We start from the raw sequence: 16,054 nt of genomic DNA on the forward strand, positions 1-16,054 counted from the left end.
TTAAAAGTCTAAAGCAGTGGGACTCTGGTGTGCTTAAGCAACAGTATGAGATACAGTGACTTCAGCAAAGGGAATTTGCACCTGTTTGTTTTTATTTTTCTACTTTTATTTTACCTGGTGATGGTATTGTTTATATTCATCATGGGTCTTTCCTCCTCTGTTGCCCTCCTATGTCAGTCATTGTGTGTGTGTAAATTACCACAGACATATCTAGTGGTATGCTTTGCTACCATCAGACATCTTTCAATTCAATCCACGTTGGGATTTTGGCATAACTGATCTTATGCACGTCTTGGGTATATACTCAGAGCTTTAATAAGTTCATGTGTGCCACAAGTTATGTTTTCCCTTAGTGTCTATGACCTAGCCAAGCCAAATCTTACAGAATAGGCTTAAATCCAATCAGAATGTGGTCGGTTACTCCTACAATATAACTACTGTACCAGTAGACACATCTTGCTAAGTCAGGTCAATCATTATAATAGTTTGTAGGGTTCACACTGGGGAAAGATTATTAATTTTTTTCAGTGATAGCATAAACAGAACCTCCTGGCACTATGAAATTTATAAGGTATTGATAAATTTTCTGGATTGGCACCCATTCATTTTTCATTTATTTTTTGATTGATCTCTTTTGTAGTTGTTTCCCAGTATTTAACATAATAGCAGCTCTCTTAAGTGATTGTTAATATTGTTATCAATTCCATTATAATCCATAAAGATTTAAAATTCAGGCTGGAATTGTGAAAGAGAAGAAGGAACTAATTATATAAAGAAAAGGGCACATATTGATAGGACAATGCCAAGGAATTATTTGAGTGTCTTGTAAAATGAAGTTTCTGTTTCAGTAAGTCTGGGATGGGGCCTTATATTTTAGGAATCAAAACAATTCCAGGATTATACAAGAACATACTTTGAGCAGCAAGCGTCTAGCTTGATTAGGGCCTGATGTGCATTTGTGTAGGGCCACAATTAAATAAATCTAAGGAGATTAATGTTTAGACTATTTAAAAAGCCACCCCAGGCTCCCTGAGATGGCATTAATTAGCTCTTACTAGCCAGGAAGCTGTGTTGTATCTCTACAAACCCCATTTTATACTGTGATGTTTTTCTCCTGATTTCATTGTTTAAATAAACATTTAACACACACACACACACACACACACACACACAGAGTCTCACGTACTACACTCATGCTATGGTGCACATGTAGAAGTAAAGAGGACAACTTGCAGGATTTGAGTCTCTCTATCAGGTGGGTTCTGGGAATCAAGCTCAAGCTCACTCTTTGGGGTAAAATGCATTTCACCTTCTGAGCTATTTTGCTGGTCCTTGACTTCAAACTTAGTGGAGATGGCATTAGGCCCACCACGTCCATTAGTGTGTATGTGTATGTACAATATGTAAACAGTGTCATTCAGTGTCAAAATGATCTTGGATGCACCTGCCACCTTCCTTCTTCCTCTTTAGTAATCTAGGATTTAAAATATGTTTAAATAAGTTCTCTTTCCACATGCATGTTTATTTGTCTGCTCTAAGAAGTTTATAAAAGTAGACAAGCTTGGTTATTACTTGTCAAAACCCTGTTGCCTTTTATTCCAATACATGTTCAGTGACCCCATCCTGCATCAGGTGTACTCTTAGATTGCCTAAGGTGCCACCACTAGTGCACTAGTAACCACTGGCCATCCAGTTAATAAACTCATGAGATTGTTCACTCTAGGCAGAACCTAGAAAATGTCAACTTCAAAATAAGTTGTATCATATTGTTATACTTAGTACTACATGGTCAATAAAAAGTACTTGTAAAGTAATTAAAAATAACACACCAGGTAAAATTGGTTGTCCAGCAATTCCCAGAGGCGCCATTCCAAGATTATTCATTGCTGTGGCCCATGCAGTTGGATCAGATACAGGTAGCGTCATTGCAGCAGAATCTACATTCAGAGTTCTAGTATTATCAGCTGAAATGAAAAGACAGACCAAATGATTTGTTGTGTTGAGGTTCCACTATGTTCTTTAGTTCTTAAGAGTAAATTCTGGCAAATATTTTTGAAAAATGGTCAGTGGACAAGTGGTGCTAGTTCTCTTGCAATGATTGAAATAATATAGCTTTAAAGTGGCAGGAAGTCATGAAATTTGAAAGCATTTTATCTGATGGCATTTTAGTGTCTTTCCACTGTCTCCCCTTTTTACCCATCCTAAATGTAGACATCAAAGGAATTTGGAATAATTAAGAAGTTTCTTATTCTTGTTTGTCTACTAGCCTATTATTACTTTAGCAGACTTCATCCAAACTGTTCAGGGATGCAAACCAAGAGAAAAAAATTACCTAAGGGCTTCTGTAGTTGGTAATAAAATGTGAAAAATATACTCCTGGCAAAATTTTAGGTCCTAGCAGCATTATGGTTGACAGAGCTGAGCAGGTCTTCAGCTAATAAAATATTCTGGGGGTTAGGGGAAACGGATGGAAGAGCAGACATTGTTCCCATCCCCAAAGACAGCGCAATCCAGTTGAGGAGATAGATGATGGTGATAGTTACTGTTAGTACCAGGACTGTCTCACCCTACCACCATCACTCATTATTGTGTGTGGACCATATGTCAATTAAAGCAGCTGGCATGCGTTATTGTCATTTAACTTTCAGGACAAATCTATGTGATGAGGAGGATTTATATCTTCATTCAACAAATGAGAGATTTCAAAATGTTACCTCTATTACCCCTGGTTGTACAGAATACATACATTTTAGTAACCACGCTTTACTCTTTACTGCCCTTAATAAAGTAATTAAGAGCCAATGAAATACATGAGTAATACAGACGAGATTATTGAAGTTCAAGGAATAAAGAGATTCTGTGGCCTGAGTAGGTAGAAATTACTTTACAGAGAACAGATGTTGAAAGAGTAGGGTAGAATTGTGTGGACTATATTTTGAGTGATAGGTGGGTGTTAGCTAGTAAAGAAAAGAAAGGGGCTCCCTGAAAAAGATGACATAAGCAAAGACTATGAAGTGGGTCATATATGCAAGGGCAAGTGCCACTGAGGAGTTAGGTGAGATTTAATCAATGAGTCATCTGAGCACACAAGGGTTTTAATTTAGGACATTTCTCCTTGATAGCTGATAGCCTCTGGGTAAAAGAAAAACACGTAGCCTTCCCACTACCTCCCAATATGAACAGCTGCCAATTAGACCCCTGAAGGCAACTCTGTTCTAAGAGTAGCTTGTTAATGTCCATCATGTCCTTCCAAGCTGGCAACATCGGGGATGGTCCTTGGCTGTGTTATTTATACTTGTGCTATTTTAGTCTGGGTGAGAACAAACAAATGTCCAAAGATACTAGTTTTGAAATTCTACTTTTTGTCATTTTTCTGTGTTGAATCCTCCAACCATGCTCACACCCATAGATATAGAGGAAGGCAAGGGGAAGAGAGGGGGGAGCCATAAGCGATCCACACTACACTCTAAGCTGCTGAACTGCCCCACTTGTAGAAACTCTAGTCCTCACATCCATTTTTAGAGCTCTCTCATGGAGGCATAGCTTAAGCTAAACAGAGTTCACCTGTAAATACTAAGAAGAAAACAAAAAAAAATTCCTCAAATACAAAGTTACAGAGGCCATAATCAGGTCTATCTGGATATCCAATTTCCAATTTCCAGGTAGAAAGCATTTGGGGGATCTCTCATTGGAGACTGCAGAATGTCTCCCAGGGAACACAAGTAGTTCCATAGGAATGATGTCACAATGTCAAAATGCTTTTCTTCTGGGTCTTTCGTTTATTCCCAGCATAGCTATATATGCTTGTGAAAAAGAAATCAATCAACCAAACAACCTGGGAACTCTTCTCAACATGGAATTTTAAAATCAAATATTGTAATTTCTAACATACCAACCTCTCCAAACTCTGGACAAATTTGGGAGTCAGAGGTGAGAAGGATAAGGACTAAATTGTCAGTTATAAAGGACAATACAGTACTCTTCTTTCCAAAATGTCTATTAATTAAAGTGTCTTAAAATGTTCGTTAGCAAACATTCTGTTAATGATTGTTTATAAGAACAGCTAGAGACCCTGTGTAACTAGGAGTGTTATTTTACCACAATGACTGTCATTCCTAAATTCCCAAGTCTGTTTTAAGTGTTCTTCTCATCTCCCTAGCTTCTTCTACCTCCTATCTCTACTTGTCAAGTTCTCCTCATTTTCCAAACGTAATCTCAAATATGAATTTACCTGTGAAGCCACTTCACTGGAATTAATTATTTTTTCCTATATGCTCTCATTACTTTTATCTTATGCGATTTTTATATACTTATTATCAGAATCTGACTCCTCAAACCACCCCCCCCCCTTTTTGTAGTCTGTCATGCTATACAGTGGATTCTGTGCTAGTGATTAGGAAACAGGGATGAAAACTTGTTGACTGCTCTGAAAGAGTTTGTAATATAGCAGGAGGGACAGATACACAGAGAACCAAATACTAATTATTTTAATAAGAACGACAATAAAACTGAGAGTAAAGTGTTCTGGGACTCCAGAAGATTACCTAAAGCTATAGGAATGGGTTTGGGTATATGGATTTGGGGACAGGAAGGGTGGAGGAGATGAGTTGCCAGAGAAGCCTTCACTGGAAAAGAATTATTTCATTGGGTCAGTAAGGAGATTTATGATTTTATTTCAGATAATGAGTAGTAGATGAGGTTAGAGGAATGTGGGAACCAAGAACAACTGAATATTCATCAATGATGGTCCTGAATTATAGCTCTTGGCTAATTTTCTATCTTCTAGCTTGTAGCACTATGTAGCACTTTGGAATTGACAGAGTTCTGTCTGTCTCTGCCTTGTAAGTGCTGGGTTAAAGGTTTGTACTACCACACCCAGCTATGGATTCTTTTTATGACTCCAATTTTTAATGCCATGTGTGGTAAAAAGTATCAAGTCAAGGTATAATTGGATAAACATCTAACAAAAATTAAATTGTACTGACTTTGGTACATAGGCAATGCATGGAATGACATTCATGGATAGTCTACAGCCATGTTCAGAATAATAAACTGTTTTAACATATAGACACCATTATTGCTAAGTCAGTTCTCAATAGTAACTAAATATATTTACAATTTACAATTTACAAATTTATTTACAATTACAATCAGAGACAGATCTAGCTAACTAATAATTTGGTCTGATCTTAATACCTATAATCATGCTCTTGAATCAGCACAATCATTTATATAAGCAAGATTACAAAAGTTTTCATTCAAACACAATTTTTAGGTGATCCTTTGTTTCACAGATGTCTAGGTTAATGGTTCACATTAATAAGATGTGCTATGCTAAATATATCTGTAGAATTATCACGAAGTGGTAGAAAAGTTGAGGCTTATTCAAACTTGCTTTCATGCCTAAATATGGATATCAAGCAATTTCTTTAGTATCTTAGCAAATGAGTTCCACATCACAGAGAAGGATATTACTCAATTTTCTATGACTCCTATAAGTACTAGAAGCAGCCAAGAGTACTCAGAAGGGGATGTGAAGATGGCTAAGTGGTTAGGGGTACTTGGCGTGCGATTCTGAGGACCAAAGTTCAGATCCAAGCTCCCACATAGCAAGTGAGTATCCTGTATCTGCCTATAACCCAGTTCTGAAGTGAGTAGAAAGGAGGGACTCGCTGGTGTTTGAGGATTGCAGCCTACCTAAAAAAACACAACCTCCAGGCTTATGGAGAGACCCTGCCTCAAACCAATAAGCAGAGAGTAATAGAGGAAGACACACAGCAGAGTAATAGAAGAGGGTACATCAGGCTCTCTTCTCAATTCTATGCATGTGTGCCCCACCCACTTACAGACATATATGCACATAAATACATGTACATACATACACACACACATACACACACACACACAACCTTTTTTAAAAAGAAAGGAATACTCACAAAGTAAGTGCCAGTGATACAAAATGCTCTTCAAAATACCTTCCCTAGTTCTCCTACTTTGCTGTGTGACAACTCCTTAGGAGATCAGAAGTTATAGAGTAGATGTCCATAAGTGCCTTCAAAGTAACTGAATTGAGCATAAGGCATTTTGGAATAAGTGCATAAACATCAAAGGAATAAAAGTTTTGGAAGTGATTATCCACTTTAACTTGATGTCACTCCATAACTACCAAGTCAGTGCCTGTTTATGAACCACTGATTATCCAATTCTGCAAAAGCTATTTGAAAATGAAGATTACAATTCTATCATACTGAAGTTCATAAATGTATCTCTTTTTTCACTTTGAAATATGTAAAATATGTTGGCGCCATCTCTCCAACTATATCCTTTTATTAAGATAAGAACTTTCTTGGAAATTTGCTGTTCTCCGCTTCTTTTTTTTTTTTTAAATAATAGCACTTATTTATTTTTTGTTTGTGTATGGGTAAGCATGTGCCATGCATGGAGGTTAGAGGATGATTTGTGGACATTGGCCAGGAGACAAAAACCCCATTGACTTCTGTTACTTCTAGCAATAAATCTACTTTTAAATAAGAGAACTCTGTAAATGTACAATGTGGTGATTACCTGCTAGATTTAATAGATTTAAAGCCATTCAAGCTCTCTTTATACTGTGTGGTCCTGGATTGTGGACTTAGCTCTGTATCATTTCTGTAGAAGGAAGATAATAGACCCCAGCTCTCTGGATCCTACCAGTACTAATAAAATATTGAATAATATAACAGAAACCATACTAGGACTAATAACTTCATCATACTTACTATGTGCCAGGCATGTTCTGGCATTTTATGTATATAAATTTAAAACCCAAAACAACTTCATGAAATAAATTCTTCTCATTATCTCATTGTATTGATGAATTAATAAGAATAGAGGCCAGACAGTGGAGCCGGAATACAAATTTATAAAATCTGTCTCTACAATTTCTGCTTTTACCTATTATGCTATACTAAAGCACAGTCAAAAAAGTTAGACAAGATTTGAACTTGGACATAAGGGTATTCCCCATGTTTTCTATTCTACTGGTTCTCATTTGGATCTAAAATTCTCCTCAATGGAAATTTGACAGTCTGGAGACATTTCTTTTTGTACCACTTGGCAATAGGGAGTTACTGATGAAATCTGTCTAGTGGATAGGTTAAGGCCAAAGAAGCTGGTAATCATCTTCTGTCCTACAGGGAATTCCTCTGGAATGAAGAATTATCTAGCTCCAAATGTCTCCTGTGGTAAGACTGAGAGGCTTTTCTCCATGGCAGAAATTTTGTGTGCTCCTCAAAAAACATTTATTTGTGTGTGTGTGTGTGCGTGTGTGTGTGTGTGTGTGTGTGTGTGTGTGTGTTTGTGTGCACGCGCGAGCATGGGCACATGCAAGTATGCTATCCTTCATGTGTGGAGACCACAACTTGACCAAGCAGGATCTTATTTCCGTTGTGGCGCATGAGCTGCTGGGGTATTTATCTGTCTCTCTGACATTTTGTGGTAGATGTGCCAGACTTAGACCTATGCCAGCACATTTAGCACCTTTGGGTGAGTCCCAGAGATTGCATTTGGATCACCATTGAACTTGTGTCACCATGCTTGCTTTTGAAGCTAGTGCTTGTATCCACTGAGCCATCTCCATAGTTCACAATTTTGTGGATTCTTAATTAAGAGTGGCTCGTACTCTTGGTTTCTTCATAACCCTGAGTCATCTATCAGTTGCACAGCCAATCTCATGTTTACAGTTCTTGGCCCATTGCCTCATGCTACTATGCAGTAAATACTAAGACTAATCTGGTTGGACTCCCAGGAATCTATTTAATATCATTGTCTACTTTTTCTATGCTATACATCAAAGAAATCATTTTTGCCATGGCGGGAAGACACACACTACAGAAGGCTGATAGGTTGCTGTTTAGAGAGTGGTACTGGCAATAGTACTAAGAACTCAAGTATGATGAAAGGAAGTGAGAAAATTTTAGAAAATGTTTGTGTTGAACACAGGAAAAAACATTTTGGCACATGGCATAGTATTCTGTACATAACACGCATGGAAAAATATTTTCTTTGATAAATTATGGCATACAGATAGGATTGTGTGTCCCAGCATTGAATAACATTGTGCTTTCTGTTCTTTGGTTAATGGAAAGGAAACAGCAGAATAAATCATGTTTTTGGATTGCATTAAGCCTAAGGCTCAAGGTTTTATCTCCTGCTTGGTATTTATTGCTCATGAAGCAATATATTATGCTCTGCAAGTGCTATTTTGAGACCTTGTTCATTTTCCTTGAAAATTAACAATACATCATTGCTTGTGAACAATGCACTGGAGCTCCAGGTACCCACTCTCCTGTTGCACATGTCACTGGCAGTGACGCTACAACTTGCATCACGGTCATGCGGGCTGTAATTCAAAGCTCTGAGACAGCAGACAGATGACGCTATTAGACAAGCAGGGGGTTGACCTCCTTGTGAGTGTTATTTAGGATGCATCAAAGAGCATCAAGAAAATTAGGATGTCCCAGCTTATTCTTACTGAAAAGGGAATGGAAGGGGAAGGGAATAAGAGGAAGGGAGCAAAGGGGAAAAGAAAGAAGAGCAGAGAAGAGAAAAGGTTCTTAATGTTAGTATATATAGTAAGTAATCGTCCTCACATGGACTGTGTGTGTGCAGCATGACGTGGAGATGGTAGCTAAATCCTTAAGAAGAAGGCACTTTCACAAACTAAACAACAGTCCAATGACTCACTGTTCTTGTACACAAGCAAGATAGTTCGTGAGACAGTATTGGAACAGTTATGAGGACATTACAGGTTTTAAACTAGTTCAATTAGACCTGCACAGAATCATGCCGGCCAAAATTCTAGCATGAATGGGGCAAGAACTCATTAAAAGTTACACATAGCTAAGGAGATATTGCCACTGATGGCTTCTGGGGAAGGGTCATTTTTCTTCAGATATGTAGCCAGTGATAGGAAGTCGATGTGCCAATGAATGGCTTTACACCCATGCACATACTGGCAACACTAACTTGACTGAGAAGATTAAGAAAAAAGTGCATATGGTGGGGGGATACCGAAAGAGTTGGAAAGGAGGTAATGAGGGTGGACTTGATAAAAACACGTATTTTTTTTGATTTTACAATTGAACAGATAATTTATTGATTTAAGAAGAGATCCTATCAAGTGACTCATCAATAATAAGCACCACATTTTCATAGCAGTTTAATTGCAAATTTTGATTTAAAAATAGATTTTTGGAGAACATACATTACCAGCAATGAAGGGCACCTGCACCCTGTAATCTCTGATAAAGGAAGGATGCCACAGATTGAGATGTTGGTCACCATGTTCAGGGACTGTTTGTCAGACCTTTGATGTCTTGCTCCGGACTAGAATAAGACATCTGCTCATCTTGACTTAGCCTGTTCTATTTCTGGTGTTCAAAGAAGAGTTGGAGATTATATAGTCTGGTACCTACTTAGAAAAATAAAACGTGCTTTTCTTCCTAGTGATGGAGCTGATGGATTTTCTTTAAAGTAGTCCTAAAGGGATTTTTAAAATGCCCTTTCTAGTTTATTCTGCATACTCAGATAGGACATACAAGGGACAGTAACATGAATATAGACTTGAGTTATCAGATTCAGCCTTGGCTTTGCAAGTTGACTGCATATGTTGATTCTATTTTCTACAGAGAAAAGAGGGCAAGAGAAATGAGGTGCTCATGCTCACCCCCTTTCTAGAAAACGTTCTTTAATTTTGTTGACTGTATGCTAACAGCATGATTATTTTAGGGAATTAGTATAATGCAGAGGATGGGATACTAATTGGTCAATATGTGAGCAAAACGCCTACTGCCACCACTTTTCTAATAGCATGACGAAATAATAGAAATCAAAAGCAAAGAATCTAAGGGTTTCAGGCTTTTTCTTTTCATAAGAGAGACTAAAGAAAATCAATGGTCGCACCAGGGATGATATTTTACAGCAGGAATCAGAATTACAGTAAAAGATGAGTATACCACAATATTTTAAGCAATTCCATGGAAATAAGCTTGGTAGATATGGGTTGGAATGCCCATGTGAAGCTCAACAGTTCCCAGGCAAACAGGGCTGTACCTTGAAGGTGCTAAATGCAGCTGGTCTTGCATACTGAGACTCTACTGAGTTTGCAGAGACTGAATCATTAAATCTGGCCCAAGGCTCTCCCTGGGATGCCAGCCCATGCTACTGCAGGTATCTTTTTTTTCTTACTCCAAGCCAGCAAGAATATTTTGAAACTTAAGAGAAGAGTAGCTAGGGGGAGGCACTTAGCCTACAAAAGGACAGGATGAAATAGGTTTATCCATCATGCCCATTCCCTCCCTTTGACAGAACAGTTATCTTTTATTTTTTCCATCTTTATTAAATTGGATATTTCTTATTTACATTTTAAATGTTATTCATTTTCCCGGTTTCCAGGCCAACATCCCCCTCTCCTTCTATATGGGTATTCCCCTCCCATTCCTCTTCCCATTACCGCCCTCCCCGCAATAGTCCCATTCAATGGGGGTCCAGCTGTGGCAGGACCAAGGGCTTCCCCTTCCACGGGTGCTCTTACTAGGATATTCATTGCTGCAGATGGAGCCCAGGGTCAGTCCATGTACATATAGTCTGTGGGTAGTGGCTTAGTCCCTAGAAGCTCTGGTTGGTTGGCATTGATGTTCATATGGGGTCTCAAGACCTTTCAGCTCTTTCAGTCCTTTCTCTGATTCCTTCGAAGGGGGTCCAGTACTCACTTCAGTGGTTTGTTGCTGGAATTTGCCTATATATTTGCCATATTCCAGCGGAGTCTCTCAGGAAAGATATACATCCGGTTCCAGGCACCCTGTACCTCTTTGCTTCAGCCATCTTATCTAGTTTGGTGGCTGTATATGTATGGGCCACATGTGGGGCAGGCTCTGAATGGGTGTTCCTTCTGCCTCTGTTCTAAACTTTGCCTCCCTAGTCCCTGCCAATGGTATTCGTGCTCCCCTTTTATTTATTTTTTTATCTTTATTAACTTGAGTATTTCTTATTTACATTTCGATTGTTATTCCCCTTCCTGGTTTCCGGGCCAACATCCCCCTAACTCCTCCCCTTCCCCTTCGATATGGGTGTTCCCCTCCCCATCCTCCCCCCATTACCGCCCTCCCCCAACAATCACGTTCACTGGGGGTTCAGTCTTGGCAGGACCAAGGGCTTCCCCTTCCACGGGTGCTCTTACTAGGCTATTCATTGCTGCAGTTGGAGCCCAGGGTCACTCCATGTACATATAGTCTGTGGGTAGTGGCTTAGTCCCTGGAAGCTCTGGTTGGTTGGCAATGTTGTTCATATGGGGTCTCGAGCCCCTTCAAGTTCTTCCAGTCCTTTCTCTGATTCCTTCAACGGGGGTTCTGTTCTCAGTTCAGTGGTTTGCTGCTGGCATTCGCCTCTGTATTTGCTGTATTCTGGCTGTGTCTCTCAGGAGCGATCTACATCCGGTTCCTGTAGGCCTGCACTTCATTGCTTCATCCATTTTGTCTAATTGGGTGGCTGTATATGTATGGGCCACATGTGGGGCAGGCTCTGAATGGGTGTTCCTTCTGCCTCTGTTCTACACTTTGCCTCCCTATGCCCTCCCAAGGATATTCTTGTTCCCCTTTTAAAGAAGGAGTGAAGCATTTGCATTTTGGTAATCCTTCTTGAGTTTCATGTGTTCTGTGCATCTAGGGGAATTTGAGCATTTGGACTAATAGCCACTTATCAGTGAGTGCACACCATGTGGGTTTTTCTGTGATTGGGTTACCTCATTAAGGATGATATTTTCCAGTTCCATCCATACGCCTCTGAATTTCATAAAGTCATTGATTTGATAGTGGAGTAGTATTCCATTGTGTAGATGTACCACATTTTCTGTATCCATTCCTCTGTTGAAGGGCATCTGGTTTCTTTGCAGCTTCTGGCTATTATAAATAAGGCTGCGATGAACATAGTGGAGCATGTCTTTTTTATATGTTGAGGCATCTTTTGGGAATATACCCAAGAGAGGTATAGCTTGGTCCTCAGGTAGTACAATATCCAATTTTCTGAGGAACCTCCAGACTGATTTCCAGAATGGTTGTACCAGTCTGCAATCCCACAAACAATGGAGGAGTGTTGCCCTTTCTCCACATCCTCACCAGCATCTGCTGTCACCTGAGTTTTTGATCTTAGCCATTCTCACTGGTGTGAGGTGAAATCTCAGGGTTGTTTTGATTCGCATTTCCTTTATGACTAAAGATGTCGAACATTTCTTTAGGTTCTTGTCAGCCATACAGCATTCCTCAGCTGTGAATTCTTTGTTTAGCTCTGAACCCCAATTTTAATAGGGTTATTTGTTTCCCTGCCATCTAACTTCATGAATTCTTTGTATATTTTGGATATAAGCCCTCTATCAGTTGTAGGCTTGGTAAAGATCTTTTCCCAATCTGTTGGTTGCCCTTTTGTCCTAACCACAGTGTCCTTTGCCTTACAGAAGCTTTGCAGTTTTATGAGATCCCATTTGTCGATTCTTGATCTTAGAGCATAAGCCATTGGTGTTTTGTTCAGGAAATTTTCTCCAGTGCCCATGCGTTTCAGACTCTTCCCCACTTTTTCTTATATTAGTTTGAGTGTATCTGGTTTGATGTGGAGGTCCTTGATCCACTTGGACTTAAGCTTTGTACAGGGTGATAAGCATGGATCGATCTGCATTCTTCTACATGTTGACCTCCAGTTGAACCAGCACCATTTGCTGAAAATGCTATCTTTTTTCCATTGGATGGTTTTGACTCTTTTGTCAAAAATCAAGTGACCATAGGTGTGTGGGTTCATTTCTGGGTCTTCAATTCTATCCAATGGTCTATCTGTCTGTCTCTGTACCAATAACATGCAGTTTTTATCATTATTGCTCTGTAATACTTCTTGAGTTCAGGGATAGTGATTCCCCCTGAAGTCCTTTTATTGTTGAGGATTGTTTTAGCTATTCTGGTTTTTTTGTTATTCCAGATGAATTTGCAAATTGTTCTGTCTAACTCTTTGAAGAATTGGATTGGTATTTTGATGGGGATTGCGTTGAATCTGTAGATCACTTTTAGCAAGTTGGCCATTTTTACTATATTAATCCTGCCAATCCATGAGCATAGGAGATCTTTCCATCTTCTAAGGTCTTCTTCAATTTCTTTTTTCAGAGGCTTGAAGTTCTTATTGTACAGATCATTTACTTGCTTGGTTAAAGTCACACCGAGGTATTTTATATTATTTGGGACTATTATGAAGGGTGTCGTTTCCCTAATTTCTTTCTCTTCTTGTTTCTCTTTTGTGTAGAGGAAGGCTACTGATTTATTTGAGTTAATTTTATACCCAGCCACGTTGCTGAAGTTGTTTATCAGCTTTAGTAGTTCTCTGGTGGAACTTTTGGGCTCACTTAAATATACTATCATATCATCTGCAAATAGTGATATTTTGACTTCTTCCTTTCCAATCTGTATCCCTTAGATCTCCTTTTGTTGTCTGATTGCTCTGGCTAGAACTTCAAGAACTATATTGAATAAGTAGGGAGAGAGTGGGCAGTATTGTCTAGTCCCTGATTTTAGCGGGATTAATTCAAGTTTCTCTCCATTTAGTTTAATATTAGCTACTGGTTTGCTGTGTATGTCTTTTACTATGTTTAGGTATGGGCCTTGAATTCCCATTCTTTCCAGGACTTTTATGATGAAGGGGTGTTGAATTTTGTCAAATGCTTTCTCAGCATCTAAAGAAATGATATGTGGTTTTTATCTTTCAGTTTTTATATATAGTGGATTATGTTGGTGGTCTTCTGTATATTAAACCATCCCTGCATCCCTGAGATGAAGCCTACTTGATCATGATGGATGACTGTTTTGATGTGCTCTTGTATTCCGTTTGTAAGAATTTTATTGAGTACTTTGGCATTCATATTCATAAGGGAAATTGGTCTGAAGTTCTCTTTCTTTGTTGGGTCTCTGTGTGGTTTAGGTATAAGAGAAATTGTGGCTTCATAGAAGGAATTTGGTAGCGCTCCATCTGTTTCAATTTTGTGGAATAGTTTGGATAATATTGGTATGAGGTCTTCTATGAAGGTCTGATAGAAATCTGCACTGACCTCATCTGGACCTGGGTTCTTTTTGGTTGGAAGACTTTTAATGACTGCTTATAAATCTTTAGGAGTTATGGGGTTGTTTAAATGGTTTACCTGTTCCTGATTTAACTTTGGTACATGGTATCTGTCTATGAAATTGTTCATTTCCTGCAGATTTTCAAGTTTTGTCGAATATAGGCTTTTGTAGTAGGATCTGATGATTTTTTGAATTTCCTCTGATTCTGTAGTTATGTCTCCCTTTTCATTTCTGATTTTGTTAATTTGGACATACTCTCTGTGTCCTCTGGTTAGTCTGGCTAAGGGTTTATCTATTGTGTTGATTTTATCAAAGAATCATCTTTTAGTTTTGTTGATTCTTTGTATAGTCCTTTTGTTTCTACTTGGTTGATTTCAGCTTTGAGCTTGATTATTTCCTGCCTTCTACTCCTCCTGGGTGTATTTGCTTATTTTTTTTCTAGAGCTTTTAGGTGTGCTGTCAAGCTGCTGATATATGCTGTCTCCTGTTTCTTTCTGGATGCACTCAGAGCTATGAGTTTTCCTCTTAGTACAGCTTCCATTTTGTCCCATAAGTTTGGGTATGTTGTACCTTCATTTTCATTAAATTCTAAGAAGCCTTTAATATCTTATTTTATTTCTTCCCTGACAAGGTTATCATTGATTAGAGCATTGTTCAACTTCCATGTATATGTGGCTGTTCTTTCCTTTTTGTTATTGAAGACCAGCTTTAGCCCGTGTTGGTCTGATAGGATGAATGGGATCATTTCTATCTTATTATATCTGTTGAGGCCCGTTTTGTGCCCAAGTATATGGTCAATTTTGGAGAAAGTTCCATGAGGTGGTTAGAAGAAGTTATATCCTTTTGTTTTGGGATAGAATGTTCTATAAATATCTGTTAAGTCCATTTGGTTCATGATTTCTGTTAGTCTGTCTATGTCTCTGATTCATTTTTGTATCCATGATCTGTCCTTTGATGAGAGTGGGGTGTTGAAATCCCCTACTATTATTGTGTGAGGTGCAATGTGTGCTTTGAGCTTTAGTAAGGATTCTTTTATGTATGTAGGTCCCCTTGTATTTGGAGCATAGATATTTAGGATTGAGAGTTCTTCTTGGTGGATTTTTCCTTTGCTGAATATGAAGTGTCCTTCTTTAATTCCTTATCTTTTTTCACGAGTTTTGGTTGAAAATAGATTTTATTTGATATTGGAATGGCTACTCCAGCTTCCTTCTTCAGATGATTTGCTTGGAAAATTGTTTTCCAGCCCTTTACTCTGAGGTAGTGTCTGTCTTTGTCTTTGAGGTGTGTTTCCTGTAGGCAGCAAAATATAGGGTCCTCATTATGTATCCAGTTTGTTAATCTGTGTCTTTTTATTGGGGAATTGAGTCCATTGATGCTGAGAGATATTAAGGAATAGTGATTGTTGCTTCCTGTTATCTTTGTATTTGGAGGTGAGATTATGTTTTTGTGCTTGTCTTCTCTTTATTTTGTTGCAAAACGATTAGTTTCTTGCTTTCTCTAGCAAGAAACTCTTTTACCCTGCCTCCTTGTGTTGGGCTTTACCATTTATTATCCTTTGTAGGGTTGGATTTGTAGAAAGATATTGTGTAAATTCGGTTTTGTCATGGAATATCTTGGTTTCTCCATCTATGTTAATTGAGAGTTTTGCTGGATACAGTAACCTGGGCTGGCATTTGTGTTCTCTTAGGGTCTGTATGACACCTGTCCAGGATCTTCTGGCTTTCATAGTCTTGTGAGAAGTCTGGTATAATTCTGATAGATCTGCCTTTATATGGTATTCGACCTTTTTCCCTTTGTGCTTTTAATATTCTTTCTTGTTTTTTGCATTTGGTGTTTTGACTGTTATGTGACAGGAGGAGTTTATTTTCTGGTCCAATCCATTTGGAGTTCTGTAGGCTTCTTGTATGTTGATGGGGATCTCTTTC

General features: G+C 38.6%; 1 protein-coding gene across 7 annotated transcripts in view; it reads right to left on the bottom strand.

The window, feature by feature from the left end:
- Enox2 (ecto-NOX disulfide-thiol exchanger 2) overlaps positions 1-16,054 on the bottom strand; it is a 322,102-nt gene that overhangs the window by 83,769 nt on the left and 222,279 nt on the right. For all 7 annotated transcript variants that reach the window (XM_017602398.3, XM_039100556.2, NM_001427048.1 and 4 more), the window contains one exon: positions 1,830-1,964. In XM_017602398.3, coding sequence (XP_017457887.1) covers positions 1,830-1,926 — 97 coding nt within the window. In that variant the 5' untranslated portion in view covers positions 1,927-1,964. The remainder of the gene's footprint in view (positions 1-1,829; positions 1,965-16,054) is intronic.

The sequence above is a fragment of the Rattus norvegicus genome, chromosome X, assembly GCF_036323735.1.
Source record: "Rattus norvegicus strain BN/NHsdMcwi chromosome X, GRCr8, whole genome shotgun sequence".
In the NCBI taxonomy this organism is placed as follows: Eukaryota; Metazoa; Chordata; class Mammalia; order Rodentia; family Muridae; genus Rattus; species Rattus norvegicus.